The sequence below is a fragment of the Antennarius striatus genome, chromosome 17 (genome assembly GCF_040054535.1).
Source record: "Antennarius striatus isolate MH-2024 chromosome 17, ASM4005453v1, whole genome shotgun sequence".
Lineage (NCBI taxonomy): Eukaryota > Metazoa > Chordata > Actinopteri > Lophiiformes > Antennariidae > Antennarius > Antennarius striatus.
This window is the reverse complement of record NC_090792.1, coordinates 20,581,092-20,600,764: the sequence shown is the minus strand read 5'-3', so window position 1 is coordinate 20,600,764 and position 19,673 is coordinate 20,581,092. Positions and strand designations below refer to the sequence as shown.

General features: G+C 46.6%; 2 protein-coding genes across 3 annotated transcripts in view; one reads left to right on the top strand and one right to left on the bottom strand.

Annotated features, from left to right (window-relative positions):
* Positions 1 to 1,976: 1,976 nt before the first annotated feature.
* gphb5 (glycoprotein hormone subunit beta 5) lies at positions 1,977 to 5,167 on the top strand. Of its 2 annotated transcripts, none has more exons than XM_068339302.1 (3): positions 1,977 to 2,200; positions 3,367 to 3,562; positions 4,463 to 5,167. In XM_068339302.1, the coding sequence occupies exons 1-3, from the start codon at positions 2,187 to 2,189 to the stop codon at positions 4,652 to 4,654; spliced, it is 402 nt and encodes a 133-aa protein (XP_068195403.1). In that variant the 5' UTR covers positions 1,977 to 2,186; the 3' UTR covers positions 4,655 to 5,167. The 2 variants fall into 2 exon arrangements, with proteins under 2 accessions (XP_068195403.1, XP_068195402.1); XM_068339301.1 differs by having other exon boundaries at positions 1,977 to 2,422.
* Positions 5,168 to 12,571: 7,404 nt separating this feature from the next.
* The window catches only part of kcnh5b (potassium voltage-gated channel, subfamily H (eag-related), member 5b), a 50,172-nt gene continuing 43,070 nt past the window's right edge, over positions 12,572 to 19,673 (bottom strand). The window contains exon 13 of the mRNA XM_068338669.1: positions 12,572 to 16,437. Within this exon, the coding sequence (XP_068194770.1) occupies positions 15,331 to 16,437 (1,107 nt within the window). The 3' untranslated portion in view covers positions 12,572 to 15,330. The remainder of the gene's footprint in view (positions 16,438 to 19,673) is intronic.

Sequence of the window (19,673 nt, the reverse complement as noted above, 5' to 3'; positions counted from 1 at the left end):
CCGCGGCGCAGTGTGACCGAGCTGCCGCCCGCAAGAGCTGCAGGACGGGCCGGACTGTCACCGGAGAAGCCAGAGCCATAACGGGCAGAAAAAAAACCGCACTGGGGGACTAAATATAGAACACCATGAGAGTTGACCCCCCCACCCCCGGGAGCTGCTGTCACCTGGCGCGGAGGCCCAGCGCCTCAGGCTGAATGTCAGCGCACCGGAAGCGAGCCAAAACCTGGGCGCCGAGCGGGAGCCTCATGTCCGTTCATGTAGTTTAAAACATTATATATATTTAAAAAACATTATATATATACATATATATGATATATATAGAAAAAGATTTAAGATGAATATTTAATTAATATAAAACTGATTAGCAGCACAGGTAGGCCCGACCGGAAGTCAGATCAGATATCGTTTGCTAGCTGTTAGCCTAGCTGTTAGCCTAGCTGTTAGCCTAGCTGTTAGCCTAGCTGTTAGCCTAGCTGTCAACTTGTCCGAACAAATGAAAACACCAATGCTGACTGTCGTTAAACAACTATTAAAAATAATTATTTTTTAAAACTATTAAAAATAACAATAAAAATAATAGATTATATGGATATTTCTCTTCTAAACGTGACTTGCTGCAGTTTTTGCTAGCTAGTAGTCCCAAAAATTACTAGAAAACATCTAATTAGCTAACAAATATGCTAGCTGCTCATTAGTTTGAGTTAATTCTTTTATAGTTTCAAATAAATTAATGTAATTTTTGAGCATGTATACGAAATAAGTTGTTCGTGAGTTCTTTTGAATAACTAATTATTAATAGTTGACAGCTGCTAAAATAAAACGGTAATCAATTTAAAAATGGTGGCAGGCGACCGGAAGTAGCGTCAGAGTACATCCGATGTTGAAATTCCTACCTGTACACAGTAAAACCTGAGGATCTAATAATAATAATAATAATAATAAAAATAATAATGATAAAATAATAATTCCAGTTTATACACAAAAAAATTAGCCGGCTTAATGTCTTTATTTAATATCACTACTAAAAGTGACCACCAGAGGTCAGAACACACTCATGTTACTGCAGGACTTGTGCAGGCAAAACCAACAGGATTATTCCTTGTATGAGTCTATTTATAAGAGAGGAGCTGACAGGATAAAAATGAAAATAACCACCATTTTCTACTTCTGTGCAGCTCCTCTGGGGCAGTCGGGGATGAAGTGCCTTTTCCAAGGGGAGTCATTACCCGACAAAACTTTAGCAAGTGGTTGAAGATTCAAATTGTGGAACTCTGCTGCTGTGAGGCTTTTAAAAAAGAGCCAAAAGCAAATACTGTACATGAATATTCCAAGACTAAAATATGCTATAAATGACTTCCACCATTCTTGGCATAGCATCCACTTCATAAGACATAAAGGAGGTGAAACCTTCAGTAACTACATTTGATCCATTCAGGACAAATTCAATGAAAGATTGTTTGTCGGGATCCGTGTTATTAGTTGAACTTCCTTTAGCCTTGTTGGAGCCACACACAACCTGCACATTGTTCAGGAATAGCCTCCAGAGGGTGGAAGTGATCGTGATGGGAGGCCAGAGGAGTGTGAACATGCCCTTGACACATCCCCCTCAATATTTCCTCTCATCTACATTTAATTGCTCTGCCTCAACTTTCCTGTTAAAGATTCATTTCCTGAACTTCTTGAGATCAGTTCTGCTCGGCTGGCTCCACATGCCGCCCGCGGGGCCTCTGACGATGATCGTTCCTAAATGAGTTACTGACTCATCTAAATCCGCTCTTCCTCTTATCCATTCAATATCCTCCTCGTCTTGATGGACGTTTGCACCGACATCCGTTGTTCCTGCCCCACACGACCGACCCGGCTGCCAAAGCCTGGGGGTTAATTGCCCCCGATTTCTGTGAGGCAGAGTCTGGGCAACAAAAACAGAAAGGAAAGATGATAAACGGAGCGAGACAAAGCAGCGGAACAAGGGAAAGAAGGGGATCAGAGCTCAGCAGTGAAGTCATGCCGGTCGGCGTGTGGCGACAGGAGCGGGGTCGTCTCAGGAGCCAGCTAATTGAGCTCGGATGAGTGAGGATCGACGCCGGGTTGCACTGCGTTGTTCCTCCCCTTCCATGTGAGTGGCTACGAACAAAAGGCCAGACTTTCAGCCCTCATCACGCTAATGGAGTGGGAACACGCTTCTGATGGGCAGCGGCAGGTAAGACGGGCCTCCAGGGGATTCAGGAAGTATGAGTGGAGGGTTCTGGGCTCTGATTGGTGGGACACGGGCGATAAAAGGCCCCGGCTCGTTGGGGTGTCAGGAGCACAACGAGAATCGCGGTAGTTCACGCCAGCCGGCGGGGAAGGTGACACGTCGTGTGTGACTGTAGGTGAAACTGATGATGCTGCAGGAGAAGAAGAAGAAGAAGAAGCCACAGCGGTGAGTGAAGCAGAAGATACTCATCCTCCATTTATCTGAGGTTCATCCAGACAGAGCGATTGGTTTGTTCCACCTTCAGCAGGTGGATGAAGGTGGAACCACTTCTTCAGTGACAGTAATGGGAAAAACATGTATAAATTGTATAGACTTTAAACAATGATAACCTTAAAGGTGGGGTTGACACACCAGGGAGGGTACACCTCGGTCTGGCGCCGGGTGTCAGCCCTTCATGGGAGTCTTTCTACAAGCCGCCGTTAACCAAGAAGGTTGGAGATCTCCAACAGAGGATTTCACACGGCGCTCTGGTCAACAGTTTTATTTCGAGTTTGAATCCAAATATGTTGGAAAACTGTTCTGTTCTCACAGAGAAACTGTTTTTCACTTCTTTCTAGACTGTCAGAGACTCGACAACCTGTCCCTGTTTTTAGAGGGAATCTTTCTCTCCTTCGGTTGTATTTTCAATAAACAGGTGAACATTATTGGTTTGACACATAGGAGGAATCAAAAAAAGGATCGGCACATTCTAAACTTTCTTCAGGGCCAAGCAAAGATGGAGATTTATCTAAGCAGGAGGAAAAAGGTTGAAGGTTCGTCTGACTGCAGTGCAGAAGTCATTTTACAAAGAATCTGAGTGTGTTTAGGTGAATCTCTTTTGGACTTTGTGCCAACGTGATTATCTTGTATTTCTACTTTTATGAGTAACTGTGATTTTAAAAATTAAATCACATCCTTCTTCTTCTGTTTTGTACCATTAGGGATGTGTAACATAAGAGTGAATAATTACATCATGACTGCAACAAAGATTGGATAAAAAACCTTGAAAGAAGAATGAAGTTATAAAAATCAACTATTTTAAGTTGTGAAAAGTTGTACAGACCACACCAACTCTTCCCTCACTTCTATCTGTCCTTAAATTGTGCTTCATCTCTGCTCCTCTTCCTCAGGAGCCTCCGGCTGGTCCTGGTCCTCCTGCTCTGGGTGTGTCTCCAGCCGGGCTCCGCCCACCGGGCGTCGGCCATCAACCTGCGGCGCTTCATTGGCTGTGCCGTCCGGGAGTTCACCTTCCTGGCCAGGAAGCCCGGCTGCAGGAGCCTGCAGATCACCACCGACGCCTGCTGGGGGCGCTGCGAGACCTGGGAGGTGAGGAGCTGGGGGGGCACACACACAAATACACACACACACACACACACACACACACACACACACACACACACACACACACACACACAAATTGGATTGGGTCGTTGGGAACGCCGGGAACTCTGGGAAGTTGATTCCCACGGAGCAAATCAGTTTCCTGGGAGCAACGTGCAGCCGAGGGTCTACACAATTATGCGTTGAAAGAGCGATGAGCGCGTCAGAAGTCCCATCTCCCATCATGCACCAGGATCTGCTCGGCGCGGCGGCGTAATGAGGCCGTTTGAAGTAGAAATCTCACGCAGGAACGCAGGAAGCCGCCGCAGGAATCGAGTTAGCGTCGGGCGGGAGGAGGAGGCGGCGCCGCGGAGATTGAAGTGACGCCGGCGGTTCCTTCATCCATCCCTCACACGCCGTAACGACACCATCAGGTCCAGATTACAGAATACTGTCGACAAAAAGAAGCAGCAGCCCGGTGGAATCTGACGCTTCATCTTCACGCCCTGAAGCATCAGGAAGCTCATGAATCTCCGTTAGCGTAGCTTAACGTAGCTCGTGAGGCCCCAGCCGTGCTCTGTGGTGCCCTTTGTGTGAGGACGATGAACTTTGACCTCGTGTAATACGTATGTTTAGTGATGCAGAGCAGCAGGGGGTCATGGGGGGGTTCTGACCCAACCAGGCGTGATTGGCTACCGGCTGTGGAGGCGGGGCCTGCAGCCTCTGAGGCTCTGCTGATGGCTGGTCTTATGTACGCCCCAGTGACGCCCCGGAGGAGGGGGCCGGCTCGCCACGGTCCCACCCCCCTCCCCAAATTTCCTCCTCCTCCTCCCCTCCTGCTCTAATGATCTTGCGTTGTGGACGAGGCGCTGTTGGTGATTCTTCTTGTCTCTCATTGGTCTCCAGAAGCCAGTCCTGGACCCCCCCTTCATCGAGGCCCACCAGCGGGTGTGTACCTACAACCACACCCGTCTGGTGACGGTGAAGCTGCCCAACTGCACCCCCAACGTTGACCCCGCCTACACCTACCCCGTCGCCCTGAGGTGCGACTGCAGCGTCTGCCTGACCAGCACCACCGAGTGTGTGACCTCTGTGTGACCCTGAGTGTGTGACCTCTGTGTGACCCTGAGTGTGTGACCTCTGTGTGACCCTGAGTGTGTGACCAGTGTCTGACACGTGGGCACCGCTTCACCGTCAGCTGATGGCGATGGTTTTTTATTAGTTGAGGTTTTCTTCAGGTGACTGTAGCTAATGTTAGCCTCCTGTTTGCTAGCGGGATACAAAGAGTTATTGATGCTGGGTTATAAATATGCTAGTTAGCAATGCTAAGTCAAAATGCTAGTCATCCTTTGCTAGTTAAAGTGTTTTATTAGTGACCTGTCAGATTAAATATAACCAGTAACATTTAACTAGGTCTGAGAAATGTTATCAATTATTATCTTTCTGTAAAAAATAATAAAGGTTTTCATTGTTTTCAGAATTGTTAGAAATTATTTGCAGTTTTGTTCAAACCTTCTGAACACAAGATGTTAAAAGACCAGAGAGAGAAAGACTGAAGAATAAATCAAAACTGAACTTAAACACCAGCGTGAGAAAACTAAAAGAGAGAAAGAAAACAAGTAAAAACAAGCAGAATAACAGAGCATTTCAAAATAAAACAGGAAGTGAAATTCTCCAGGACATTACCGTTCAGGACAACACTTTGTTCAGCAGTAAATGATGTATTCAAGTTCATATAATAAATAAACAATTTGTTTTAAACTATAATCACCTGATGTTTTTATTTTAACATTAAAGTTTAAATTAATCTGTTTCTATTTCTGATTTAAAACGACTTACTTTAAAGTTTAATGCAGCATTTTAGCCCAAGGTCATAAACAACAACAATAATAATAATGAGAATAACAACAACAATAACAACAATAATAGTAATAATAATAACAATAACAACAATGATAATAATAACAATAATAGTAATAATAACAATAACAACAATGATAATAATACTTAAACTCTTGATGAACTCCAATCACACATAATTTAGTTTAGAATGTCAAAGTTTGATCTTAATTACGAATAAATTTGGACTAAATGAAGTTAAACTGTTTAAACCTTTCTTCTCTGTGGATGCTTCCCGGGGGGGTCAAACATAAACAGCCCCCCCCCATCTATAGAGCAATCCCTTCTGCCTGTTGGTTCATCTTCCAGGGGAATAACGGCTCATTGGTGCTTCATTAACTAACCTGAGCTCTGAGGATCTTCACGGGGGGGGTGAACAGTCCTGGGGGGGGGTTGTTGTTGGTGTGCCTCCCCAGCGGAGCCGGGTTGATGCAACGCCTCACGCGTCCCTGAGGAGCTGCAGGTTGTGTTCGAGGCCCGTCGGAGGCGTCATTCCATCTGATCGGGTTTATTTCTGAGACCCATCAGAACTGATTGATTGTTTCCATTGAGGTGGGAAATAAAACAAAAGCTGAGGTTCATCCGTTTGTTTCTCCTTATTGGACTCCTTTGTGTCATGTGACCTTCTGGAGGCATCTGGGGTGAGGAGGAACCACGAGGAGGGGTTAGAACCTCTGTCAGGAGCCTCGACCCCCCCACCCTGATTGTCCTGATGAGTCCTGACATCACCACTTCCTCCTGGGCTACAGGGCGGGGTCAGGAGGGGTGGAGTCAGCGCCCAGCAGGAGGGCGAGATCAGATGGAGGATGAGCAGCGAAGCATCGATGAAGGTTCCAGCTGTCTCTTTTGATCATTTGATTAGCGGGGTGTTCAGGGGTCAAAGGGATGCTGGGAAAGTAGGAGGAGCCACAGGAACCAGCCTCTGGATCCCACCGGGCTGCACTAACCTGATGCTCTATTGATTCTCCACATTGGGGGGGGGGGGATTCAAAGCTGAAGGCGTCAATATTGTCCTGTTAGCCATGAATAAAGACGCTACTTAGCGTTTCCAGCTGCTTTATGCTAATTAACCCACGGTACGCCACAGGAAACTGAAAATACAGGAAGAAGCACTCCGCACACTAACAGCAGCTAGCAGCAGCAGCTAACAGCAGCTAACAGCAGCTAACAGCTAACTCCAAGAAGAAGATGAAGAGAAATGAAGGGAAAATGTCTTCAAGTTGGGAAGACGAGTCAGGAAGGGTTAGCATTTCAAGTGTAGCATCAGGCTAACTGTAGCCACCAAAACCAACAAGACAGGTTTGGTAGCATGTTGGTAGCATGCAACAGGACATAACCCTCCGTACCAGTAGAGGGCAGTAGTGTATATGTTGGGGAACTGGGTGTTTGGGAACCGATAAATAACAAAGTTCAGCTTAACATTAAACAGGAATCAAATAAAAAAATACATTTTTCAATTTGATCGAGATGTTAATGACTTCCATCAATCAATCAATCAATCAACTTTTATTTATAAAGAGGTTAATCATGGTATCAGACATTTCAAAGCGCTTTAACAGACAGACAAACCCAACAGAACCCTCCAGAACATAACAGACAGTGGTGGGTAAAAACTCCCTCATTGAGGAAGAAACCCGGCCAGGACCCAGACTCTTTGGGGCGACCTTGACTGGTTGGGTGGGAATAAAATAAAATGGAGATAAGGACAGGGTCATTGACTTCAGGTCAGTGACAACCCCCCCAATCAGCCACGAGTCCTTCTACATGTTCCACCCCCCCACACCCCGCCCCCCCACGGTGACGTTCTGTCAGGCAATCAGCCTTAAATACGATTGACATGAAAGATACCCCTCAGGGGCGGCAGCGGGGTCACCGTGCTCCCCGCCCCCCACATCCCAATCACGACACCGAGAGGTCAGCCGCCGCCGCCGTGCTGCCATTATGTAACCTCATCGGCACGGCGACCCGCGTTCATGCTCCACACGTGTTCTCCAGCAGGTTACACGTCTAGCATCACGTTAGCTTCTTCTGCAGACAAACACCTCTCTGTTTAGCATTCAAGCAGCGAAGCATGGGAGTCTTTAGCAGGCAAATGCTAACGTGGCTAATATTAGCAAAGTAGCTCAGTTGAACTGAGGCGTATCACAGATATTCAATTTGTTTAGGATTCTATTTCATATTAACAGACAGATTTTTTTAGCTGACATACATTAGCGTTAGCGGCATCCTAGTTTATATTTTATTTTAACGCCACTAATCGCTGCAGGTGTTTTACTTCATTAAACAGAATTAATTTATAGCTGTTTTTAAATTAAACAGCGTCGAGTCATAAAAACATAAGAGTAGAGAATGCGTTCAAAATAACAATAAAATATGATTAAAAAAAGAAAAGGAGGAGAGTTCATCAGGAGGAAAATTAACGTGTAATAAATAGATTAAATTTAGACTCAAACCTGAAGGTTTTATTATCTTCATTCTTTGTGAAACGTCTAAACTTCAATCATCACAACGGGATTCCGTCTATTAACGTTCTAATTTCCCTGTTTCAAAAACAAAAAACATGCTTTTGATGTTCGGCGGGATAATTAAAGGTTAGCGCGTTAGCATCGACGTAGCATCTCCACTGATCCTGACATGAGCTGGAGGCGAGCGGCGGATGATGGTTTGATAAAAGTCCTCCTCCAGATGTTGATGCTAACAAAGATCATCCTGACTGACATTAAAAAGAAACGATTGTGGAATAAATGAGCTTCAGAAGCTGCCTCTCTTCAGGCGGCGGCGGAGGGAACCGCTCACACCTTCACGTCTCACTGGCAGCAATTAGATGTTCACTCCAGGAGGACCTGCCAGAACGTCCCGACCGAGCCGTGTCAGTTTGAGTAAAGCAGCGTCTCCTCTTCTCTATTTGAGGAAACTCTCGGGGATCAGGAGGCGCCTCGTCTCGCCGCCGCTCCGACCCCCCCTCCCCCCAGTCCTGGGGGAGCCTCCGGTTGACTTCCGACTGCTTGACAGGATAAATTTTCCTTTAACTCGCAGTCAGACCTCCACATCCAGGGGAACACTCGGCGTGATAATCCCGCTGTCTGCCGGTAATTGGCCTCTGAGATTTGGGTCCTTTCACACCACAAACATGGTGTCAGAGAAGCGCCTGATTGGATTAGTCGGACAGATTAACGGATGGAGAGACGGATAAATACCCGCCAGGAGGAGAACCGACACCGACTCCTCCTGAGAGCTGGAACCAGTCAAACCCAAAAACTAAATGTGGGCTGTCGGAGCCGTAATGAGGCGTTAAACCGTTAAACCGGGACGGAGTTAACGTTAGAACACAGCAGTGATGAAGAGGAAGGTCTGAGGAAGAGGAGGTGAAGCACTCCTACACTAATAGCAATCTACAGCTAGTCCTCAACTTACAAACACAACAGGTTCCTTGAGGTTGTTCATAAATGGAATTGTTTGTAAATCATGATTTATTAAATTTCAATCTCTAATCTCAATCTGAGCTCATTTAAAGGTCATTACTACTGCAAATACTACAGTAATGTCATTACTACTGTAAATACTAAAGTAATGTCATTACTACTGCAAATACTACAGTAATGTCATTACTACTGCAAATACTACAGTAATGTCATTACTACTGCAAATACTACAGTAATGTCATTACTACTGTAAATACTACAGTAATGTCATTACTACTGTAAATACTACAGTAATGTGATTACTACTGTAAATACTACAGTAATGTGATTACTACTGTAAATACTACAGTAATGTCATTACTACTGTAAATACTAAAGTAATGTCATTACTACTGTAAATACTAAAGTAATGTGATTACTACTGTAAATACTACAGTAATGTGATTACTACTGTAAATACTACAGTAATGTGATTACTACTGTAAATACTACAGTAATGTCATTACTACTGTAAATACTACAGTAATGTGATTACTACTGTAAATACTACAGTAATGTCATTACTACTGTAAATACTACAGTAATGTGATTACTACTGTAAATACTACAGTAATGTCATTACTACTGTAAATACTACAGTAATGTGATTACTACTGTAAATACTACAGTAATGTCATTACTACTGTAAATACTAAAGTAATGTCATTACTACTGTAAATACTACAGTAATGTGATTACTACTGTAAATACTACAGTAATGTCATTACTACTGTAAATACTACAGTAATGTGATTACTACTGTAAATACTACAGTAATGTCATTACTACTGTAAATACTACAGTAATGTCATTACTACTGTAAATACTACAGTAATGTCATTACTACTCTGAACATTAAAGATCTATTCCCTCAGACTGACCAGAAACAATCACAGGACAGTACTGTAGCATGTAGCATATAGCTTAGCTTTAGATTCACTGTTGATTTTGACGATACACTTTACGCTACTGTAGCATGTAGCATCTATCTTAGCTTTAGCGTGAAGGAGGAGGAGTTATTGTGGTCAGAGTTGTCATCAGACATGTTCACCACTACCACCGTGTTCACTAACCTGTTCACTCCTCCTGGTGACCAGTGAAGTGTCCCAGAGGCAGGAAGTCTGATGCTAACAGAGACAACAACAAACGACGAGTGGGCGCAGCTGTGTGAACGCAGTGGTGCTGCCCCCACGGGGGTTGTGGCAGGAAGGGGAACTGCAGGACGATACGCACATGTGGTGAAGAACGTCTGTTTGTATCTAGGAGTGTTCGTATGTTGAATTTACATCCAGTCTCACAGCTGTGTGTATTTTGACATTTTCTCAGATTTCTTTGCGTTGTGAAAACTTTTCATCTGACGACTTAGCTGCTACAGGTAGCAACTAGCCTCTGCGGCTAATGTCACTGTTAAAGCTAAAGAAGCTAACTGCCCTCTGACTACCAGCTTGTATTTTATGTTTATTCTTTCAATGAAACATTCCTTCAGCTCTCGGTTTGTTTTGTGGTGTTATTCTTGGTTCCACAGGGACGTTGTGATTTATTTTTTATTCTAGGAACAGATAATAATCCAGGATGAATTGTCAGGCTCATCCACATTAAAGCCTCGGCGGCGGGCGATGTTGGACCGCCTCCCGCCACTCCACCCGGATCATTATGTGGAAATGAAGCCATCAGTCTACACGCTGGGAGCGGGTTTCCAGGGTCCGGATGGAGTCAGAACCGGATTCAAACCGACCGGATGAGACCGTCGTCGCCGCCGACCCAGCAGTTTAGCTGTTTCTGGTTCTAAGGGGAGGTTTGTGTTTGTGCTGAACGCCGACCGGAGCAGCTTTCTCCGGGGGCCGGAGGCTCATCCAGTAATTGGAAGCCGGGTTACCCACGAGTCCCGGGGCGAGATAACGAACCTGATTGGTTCTGCTGGCGCCGCCGCCGTGTTGTAATGAGATGATGAAACGTTTGAAGGTTAGTCTGCAGGACAGACAGACGGACGACAGAAGAGGCTCGGGTTCGCTTCCCAATACGGATCAATAAGGTCATTGATGACATGCCGCCCTTGATGGGGAAAAGAAACAGAGACAGGAAGCGAGGACGTCCCAGACGGGTGTTTATTATCACACTACAGCTCAGGTGGAACAATGCACCAATCAGCTTCGCCTCCAACACAGAGGAACCACATTCCATCAGAGAACCGGCTTCTCCTCACGGACCCCGTTTATTAAAACCTGCTGATTTCATCTGGGACGAAGCTGTGCATGATGGGAAATTCATCCTGAGAGGCGGAATCGATCAGGAATTCATCTTCCGTTCCTTCCTCGACGCAATATGTGGAATCGAATCAGGAGCGAGGAGGATGCTAATAAACGAGGCCCCTGGTGTCGGGGCCCCCACGTGATGGGGGCGGTGGGGGGGGGGGTGATAAGGAAAAAGAGAGGTAAAGAAGATCTTTGCTTTGAGTTCCGTGTGGGGGGGTACATTCAAAGGGCGGAGCCCAAAGAAACACGTTCCTGTTTAATTCAGAGCTGTCAGACTGTGTGTGTGTGTGTGTGTGTGTTTTATTTCTGTTTTCTATTCTCTCTATCTTTAAAATGCGTTTTTTAAATAAAAACATGTAAAGTATCAAAGCAACAAAACTGAAATTTTACTCTACTGGCCGACATGTGAGTTGAGTCATAAAACATTTTAGATTTAAACTTAAATTTTAATATTTAAGGAAATATTTGATAGAAAAGTGACAGTATTTTAAATGAAGTGAATAAATTTACATTTTGAACGTGATTGACAGGATACCTCTAGAACAAAAAGCTTCTGGAACCTCATTCTAATCAAATAAATTAGATTTTTAAAATAGTTTATTAAAGATAATAATAGAATTAGAACCTTTTTGTTTTAATCTGCAACTAATTTGTGAAAGGAAAGTTGTTCTTGAGGGAATGTTCAGACATTTATGGGATGAAACCATTGATTTATTGATTGATTCCTGTGCAGCCGGGGAAATGTAAATTTATCCGATAATCAATGAAGTACGTTGTCAATATTTCCCTGATCTGTTTCTACATGATTGTGTTTGGCCATCGGGTTATCAGAGAGGGTAATGGTCACGATTAGCTCCTCTAATTAAAGCGATTAGCAGGTTAATGACTGCAGTTATTCAGGATCCTCCACAGACAACAGACGCCGATGTTAGAAAATAAAGATCTGCTTTCATTTGGGTTTGTTTGTCCTGTTAGTTTTATTGATCCGATTGATTATACCGAATGCAGAGAAACGAGAAGCTGGATAAGAGTCATTAAGACCAGAACTTACAATACCGGATTTGTTTTTCCATCAATTACATCACGTTACATGTAAAAAAAAAATTTAAATTTGCAAATTACGATATCATCTCAAAAGAATAGGACCCCGCCAACCACGGTTACTGGTTAGACAACTTCCACACAAAAATTATTTAATGTAACTACTGACAACTGTCTGAAAGTATTCCTGTTTCATTTTATTAAATACATTTTTGTTTTACTTTATTAAATGATTTTTTAAATTTAAATACATGTTTTGTTTTATTTCATTGAATTATTTTTGTTTTATTACATGAGTTTGTTTTATTTTATTAAATTAACTTTAGCTTTATTTAATCAAATGAGTTTTTGTTTTATTGCATTAAATGTATTTTTGTTATATTTGAGTCAATGAATTTTTGTTTCAGCGAGTTTGCGTTTTACATAGTTTGACCTGAGGGGGGCGCCAAAGGTAAATTTTGTTTCGTCAGAAGAAATAAAATTGGCAATTCTACCTTTAATAAAAAATCTGAGATGGATTTTCATGTTAACATGATGCCATGCTAGCGTTTAGCTTAAAGCAGCTGATTGGTTTATCCTAGAGGTATCCTGAACTTCCCTCCAGAGGAGAGGCGGTACGTCGTTGGCTCGATTCAGGCGTCGTGTTTAGTGGTTGGATATAAAGAACTGAAATTTTATCTCGTCTGCACACAGAAACAAATCCTCCGTTTCCATGACAACCACAATCCGACTCGCCTCAAGGAACCATGAAGAACCAACAACCTCCCATCAGCGGTAATTGCATCAAATGTTGCATAGCCTTACGTGATATTTGATCAACGTGACACGTCTGTTAAAGCGACATGAAGCTGGTAACCATGGTAACTATCACCGACATCCTCCACTAGATGAACGAGTGCAGCTGCCCCTGCTGCTCAGCTGCCCCTGAGCAAGGCACTTGCCCCCTGACCCTGAAGGGGGTTCTGCTCAGGGGGCAGCGGACGACAGAACCGGGGTTGGCGGTGGAACCGAAGTCGTTCTCCAGGAGGATACAGAAATGAAGCGCCCCCCCTTAGTGCAGCAGAGCCTTTGAAATGCCTTCAGACACCTTCTCCAAACCTGATTAGCATGATTCTGACAGGATGCTCGCGCCGCGGCGCGGCTAGCGTAATTTAAGTCCATTAGCATTACAAAGTTATTAGTCGCCGTAATTTCCCCGGCTGTTGACAGCAGAGAGACAAAGCTGAGCCGCCCTGGCGTCATGACAACCAAGATGGAAAAGACATTTACATTTCAGATTTGAAAACGACAGTAATATGTTGTTTTACTTTAACTTTTCCCAGAGTGAAAACCGCTAATCGCTAACGCGCCACCGCAACTTCAGTCTGGATCTTGAAATTCAAACTAGAGCCAATTACAAACCAGACTGCTCTGCTCTGTCATTGGTCTGTCCAGCTGACCTCTACGTTACCCAACCGACATTGGACAGACAGATGTCAGACATTCGAGTGATGATGCAACAGTTCTCTAGCGTGTTCTTGATCATATCAAAGCTGTTTAAATCAATCCACTTGACTTTCAGAACATTTCTTGAAGACATTTCTCCTCTCATCCAAGAGGCTTCTTCAGTTCCAGCTTATGAACCCTGTGGGGTGTGGTCATGGATTGAATATGAATAGCACTGACCACACCCCACAGGGTTCATAAGTTGGGACAAGACCAGACACCATCGGAACTGAAGAAGCCACTTGGACGAGAGGAGAAACGTCAAGAAATTTTCTGAAAGTCCAGTGGATTGATTTAAACGGCGTTGGAGAACCAGGACCATGTCAAAGGATTCTGATGGAACACGTTTAGTCTGTCGAACCTGGCGTCTACCTGTTGGGTTGGGCGGGGTTAGCGTTAGGTTAGCATCAGGTTAGCCAACTATGGACCAGAACATCCTGAGTCTGCTGGGGTTCCGTTGGGTTGTCTCTCTCTTTGTCTCTCTGTTGGGAGCGCTTGATTTGCCTCCCCATGTCTAGTTACTGTTGAATTATTTCGTGACAGCTACCATGCCTCCGTCCCTGTGTGTTTCTTGTTTACATTGAGAGACGCCGGCACACGTATGACACATGTTACATGTTCCCACTCTGGAGCATAAAACTACTCCTCCGCATGCACGTCTAGAAAACACATGTAAAAAGTACAGCATTCCTTTGTTATTACTGGAGCTTCCTTGCTGAGAAGCTTCCGTCATCGATGGAATTCCGGGCGGGGCTCGCTGGTTGAGACCGCCGAGGCGTGACGCCGCCGAGGCGCAGGAAGTCCACGCTGCTGCGCCGGGTGGACTTTTGCGTGAACTGCACCCCATTCCCTGAAGCCTTCCTATCATCCCTGATTCATGCAGAGCGACGGAACAATCTACACCCCCGTTCGTTCGCCAGCCTCCCCACAGAGACGGGATATGTAGCGGTGTACGCGGGCGATGCATAGACAACGAGGAATCTAACAAAATAATCTCAGGGCTTACCGGACGTCAAAACGGACATTTCTGTAATCAAAAATAGAAATTGTTACCATAAACAAGAATCGATAGTCGATATAAAAACATAGCGGAAGGTTCCGTCTGTGTGGTTCAGCACGAAACTTCAACGTCGTCTCACAGGCAAAGAAAACAACCGTCGCCCACGTCTCTACCTAGAAATAATCCATGCACCTAAAGTCAGGAGTCCTGCAGCTGTTGGACGTTTTGCTACCGGTGTGCAAACCCTGAATGTCCACGTAGGAAAGAGATCGCCCAAAAATATTCAGTGTACAGTAGAGCTCAAGAACATCTGATCTGCATGCAGTCGACTGCAGGACCTGCAGGCGACGGGTCTGTTGGGTTTCTTTGGCAGGCCAGAATCCAGCTGGACATGCATAGAGAGGTATGTACAATCAGGTGGAACCAGGACCAGGACCAGAACCAGAACTGGGCCCAAGTGCGGGCGATCTCACGCTACTCGGATGTACCAGTCAGTGTGCAAACGTTCAAGAAGCCGGTTGGTACCAGAGACGCGTCTGTCGGGGTCGGACGCCAGGAGCGGAACCTTGAGAAGACGGCGATCCACCAATGGTAGATCCTGGGACACGCCCTACGCTGCTGTGGGCGGGGCTTCCTTCAGAGCCCGTCGTCCTTCTCTGAGTCTGGAGAAACCGGCCTGGAGACAGTGAAGATGTCCTGCCGTTGGATTTTGGTTCTGGGCGCGGCGGGGGCGGGGCCGGGCGGCGCCGCCGGCAGCTTCCTGTCCGACAGCAGCTGGAGGATTTCGGCCACCCGGCTCTCCAGTGCCCCCAGGCGGCCCCCCAGGGTTTGGATGTCCCCCCGGAGCTCCAGCCGGGTCTGGTGCAGCGCCACCTGCAAGGCCTGTTCGGGGACGGGGCAGAAAGGGTGAGGCGACTCCGCCTCTCCGGGGGCGGGGCTGCGGAGGAGGGGCGTGGCCGAAGCTGGGGTGCGCGCCTCCCCCGCCTTGTCGATGCGCAGCTCACTCTTGGTGATGCCGCTGTCGCACGAGTCCGTCTTGCGCAGCGGGTTCCCCTCGGAGACTCCGCCCCCCTCCTCGATGTCCCCGCCCCGCCCTGCCCCCGGGGCTTTCCCGTCCTGCGAGAGCATCTCCACGGAAACCGCCTTGACGCTGTTGTTCAGCCCCTCCTTCCTCACCTCCACCGGTGCCGTGTTGTTCCTCAGCCGCGCCCACCCGCTCGCCTTCGCCGCCGGCTTCCCCGCTGGGGGGCCGGTGACCACCTTGAGTCGGACGGTCTGCTCACCGCCGCCCCCGGCGGCGCTGGGCTGCAGCTCCATCACATCGCAGTTGTTCTGCTTGCTGGTGGGGGGGTCGCCATAAGCCAGCGAGCTCCGCATGGGGGTGACCTGAGACACGGTCAGCACGCCGCCGCTGGGGGGAGCCCCGTTGTGCATGGAGGGGGAGGGGGGCAGCTGCAGCTTGAGGGGCAGCTGCAGGCTGGAGTGGCCCAGCTGGAGGCCGTGGGGGTGCAGGTGCTGCTGGTGGTGGGGGGGGTGGTGCTCCACCTGGAGCTGGTTCTTCTCCAGCTCTGGCTGGGAGGCGGGGGCTGCCCCCCCCTGGTTGCGGAGCTCCTTCTGCTGCTTGAACTTGTGGAACAGCTTGCGGACGGGGTGGTCTGGGGGGATGGTCACCTGCACCTCGTTCTTGGCCCGCCGCCGCTCCTCCTCCTCCCTCCTCACCTCGCTGATCTTACGGAAGATCACCTGCAGGGACAGGAGGAGGACGTTATCAGGGCTAAAACCACCCCGCCCCCCAGGGACGACCTGTGGGTCGCCCGTCTCTAATCGACTGAACTTCCTCTGGATCTGATCCTTTCATTTGTTTTACTTCCTGTTCCTGAAGGGGGCGGAGCCTTGATCGTCTGTTAACGGTTTGCGCCGCTAGCTAGCCAGGCCGATGTTGGCCACTAGTTTACCCAACATTCCCAGTGCTTCCTACGGGTATGCTAATGAAGAAAGGCGTGAGTGGGCGGAGCCTGCGGGGGTTCGGTTCCCATCAGACGGACTAAGCCAGGAAACACCCGCGGCGAGACGCTATTGGTTGGTCAGACGTGAGCTGGTTTCAGACAGTGAAGAACCGTTAGCGCAGTTAGACTGGGACAAGCCCCGCCCACTTTCTGCGCTGTGGAGGGGGCTGATCGTTCATTAGTTTATTACGTTTAAGGTTTATTAAGATTAGGCGTAAAAATGGCGCCTCGTCTACCGACCTTTGAACCCGTACGTGATGCCGTTGCCATGGAGACCGTCCTCCACATCTAAACTGATTGCATCTCTAATTGTCCTTTGGAACGCGACCCCCCAGGACCAACCGGCAGGGGTTTGACTCTGTTGTAGAATGTTAAACCAATTAGAAGAGACGATCTCCAGCAAACTCGACCTTGAAGCCCCCCCCCCCCACCCAAGCCGACCCCCCCCCCTTTAATTCAATCACGTCTTATCCAAATCAGACTGGCAGTCCTGTTTGCATGATCTAAAGGGGGGGGAGGCGCCGCTCTCTCTCTGTTGAGTCAGGAGTCCATGTGGTTGGGGGGTCAGGGTGACGGACAGGGTGGGGGGGGTGCGTCTGATCGTTAGAAAACCAATCGATCAATTACTTTGATGTTGATGTTTCATCAGAAGTTATTTATGCTCATCTTTCTAATCACTTTGATGAACATATGACCCCCCCCCACACCCCCCAGTTCTGCTTGATCAGTAATAAAGGTCATGTGATCAGCAGGTGGATCAGCTGATCCAGGTATCTTAACTCTCATTGGCTGAGCTTGAAAACAGCTGCAGGAGAAAAGAGAAGAAGAGCGTCTCCCTCCTCATCCACCAAACCGTCCAACGCGACCCGGGGAGGTCCTGCAAAGCATTCTGGGTGTTGAAAGAGTTCTACATTCATCCAGCTCCTCTTAGTTTATTTGAAATACTTCAAAAATATTTATTCTGAAGTAAAGTTCTGATGGTTTTTTCTTCCTAACGAAGGTCTGGTACCAAACGGCTGCAATTAAATTACAGATCAATAATAAATGATTCATGGGATCATTAGGTTATATCTGGAACGTCATTTATCTTCTGGAATAAAATAAAGACCTGAAAATATTCACTTCATTCCTGAATGAAAATAAAAACGAGACGCGATAGGAGTAAGAGATTTGTGATGACTGGTTACTGATATTTATTTTTGTAAAACGACTACAGTGGGTTTATCCCCCTGACCTGATGATCAGCAGCTGTTTCCTCACACAGTGACGAGTCTAATTGTCTCATTACCAGCAGCCAATCACACGCGACTATAACCGTGATGTCACAAATGGCTGACGGTTCCCCGTCTGAAGCTCAGCAGCAGAAACGGGTAAATTCCTCCAGTCGGCTGAAACTCCTTCAGACCAGTTCCTCAACAGGAAATCATGACCCGTAAAATTGGGTTCAGTGCTGGAAAACAGGAGGGGAGGAGTTCAAATAAGTGTGTGTGTGTGTGTGTGTGTGTGTCTGTGTGTGTGTGTGTGTGTCTGTGTGTGTGTGTGTGTGTGTGTGTGTGTGTGTGTGTGTGTGTGTGTGTGTGTGTGTGTGCGCGCACACACGTTCTAAATGTGCATTGATTGGTTGATATTGTTGTCATGAGATGCTGTTGATTCAGGGGAATTTTACAAACCTAATGGCATCGACCCGTCAGGCCGTGTTTCTTTTTGAATGTTGTTGTAAATGAAATGAAAGTCAAGTCTATAATAACATGTAATAACATGTTATATATATATAATATATATATATATATATATATATATATATATATATATATATATATATATAACAAGAAAAAATAAGATAAATGAACACGTAGTTACATAAACATGTAAAGCGGCCGTAGTTCAGTCGTTTTGTACGACCTGCCGGCTCGAACAGATTTTAGCCCCTCCTCCAGCTTTGATGTCGCCCGGCGACGGGATGGCCACAGGTGTCGACCCCCAGGCCTCTGACGGCGTAGAAGGATCCAGAAGGATCCAGAAGGATCCAGAAGGATCCAGAAGGATCCAGAACATAATGGTTATGGGAAACAAAATGAAAATCTGAATGTTTTGTTTTTACTTTCAGAATAAAATCAAGACAAGTCGACAAAACATCGTCCGCCTGAACGAGTCTGTTATCTCTACATGAACAGTTAGTCAACCACAGATGGTGTGTGTGTGTGTGTGTGTGTGTGTGTGTGTGTGTGTGTGTGTGTGTGTGTAGCGTAGCATGAAGAAGACGCTTCATGTTTTTTTCAGAGCACACATCTGCAGCGATCTGACCTCTGACCCCTGCTCCCTATAAACATGGCTGTTAAACCGATGCAGACAGGAAGTTGATGCGCTCCGGCGTCTGCGGGACGGAGGTCACATGTTAGCGTAGCTGTAGCTGGTTTGACACACGATCACGTGTTTGATCCATGAGGAACCGATCGATCGATCGATCGTCCTGTTTGTTTGAGAGCTGTTTGCCCCTCCCTGAATCATTTATCTCACAAAAACATCTCTGCCTCATTAGAGATGTGTTTCTGCTTTACTGCGAAGGCGAGCGGGTGGGCGTGGCTAAGGAACAACACGGCGCCGGCGGAGGTGAGGAAGGAGGGGCTGAACAACAGTTCATGAACGAGTCGATGGTGTTTACACGCCCCCACCGGGGCGAGGGGGGTAACAGTTTCAGGGTGAAGAACTTTCTTCTCCGGCGGGGGAATGTTAAACCAGATCGATCTGATTCGTCCGTTCCCTCCGGCCCCCGCTGACGGCCGCGTTCTGCATCCATGTCTGAATCATAAACACCTGAACCAGGATGTAGCCGGGACCCGATCGATAACTACCCTCACCTTCCTGATCTCTGATGCCCTCAGGGGTATCTACACGCCCTCATGGTGCATTAAACACACATATATGCATCACGTTATCATCTATGAGGAACTTCAACCACAACAAACAGGAGAG

What these genes read in the sequence shown, in the direction of transcription:
- gphb5 (XM_068339301.1), top strand. Translation starts at nt 2,382, where the DNA reads ATGATGCTGCAGGAGAAGAAGAAGAAGAAGAAGCCACAGCG. An exon ending in AAGAAGAAGAAGCCACAGCG is followed by an intron (nt 2,423 to 3,366) that starts GTGAGTGAAGCA and finishes CCTCTTCCTCAG; the next exon opens with GAGCCTCCGGCTGGTCCTGG. An exon ending in GGCGCTGCGAGACCTGGGAG is followed by an intron (nt 3,563 to 4,462) that starts GTGAGGAGCTGG and finishes ATTGGTCTCCAG; the next exon opens with AAGCCAGTCCTGGACCCCCC.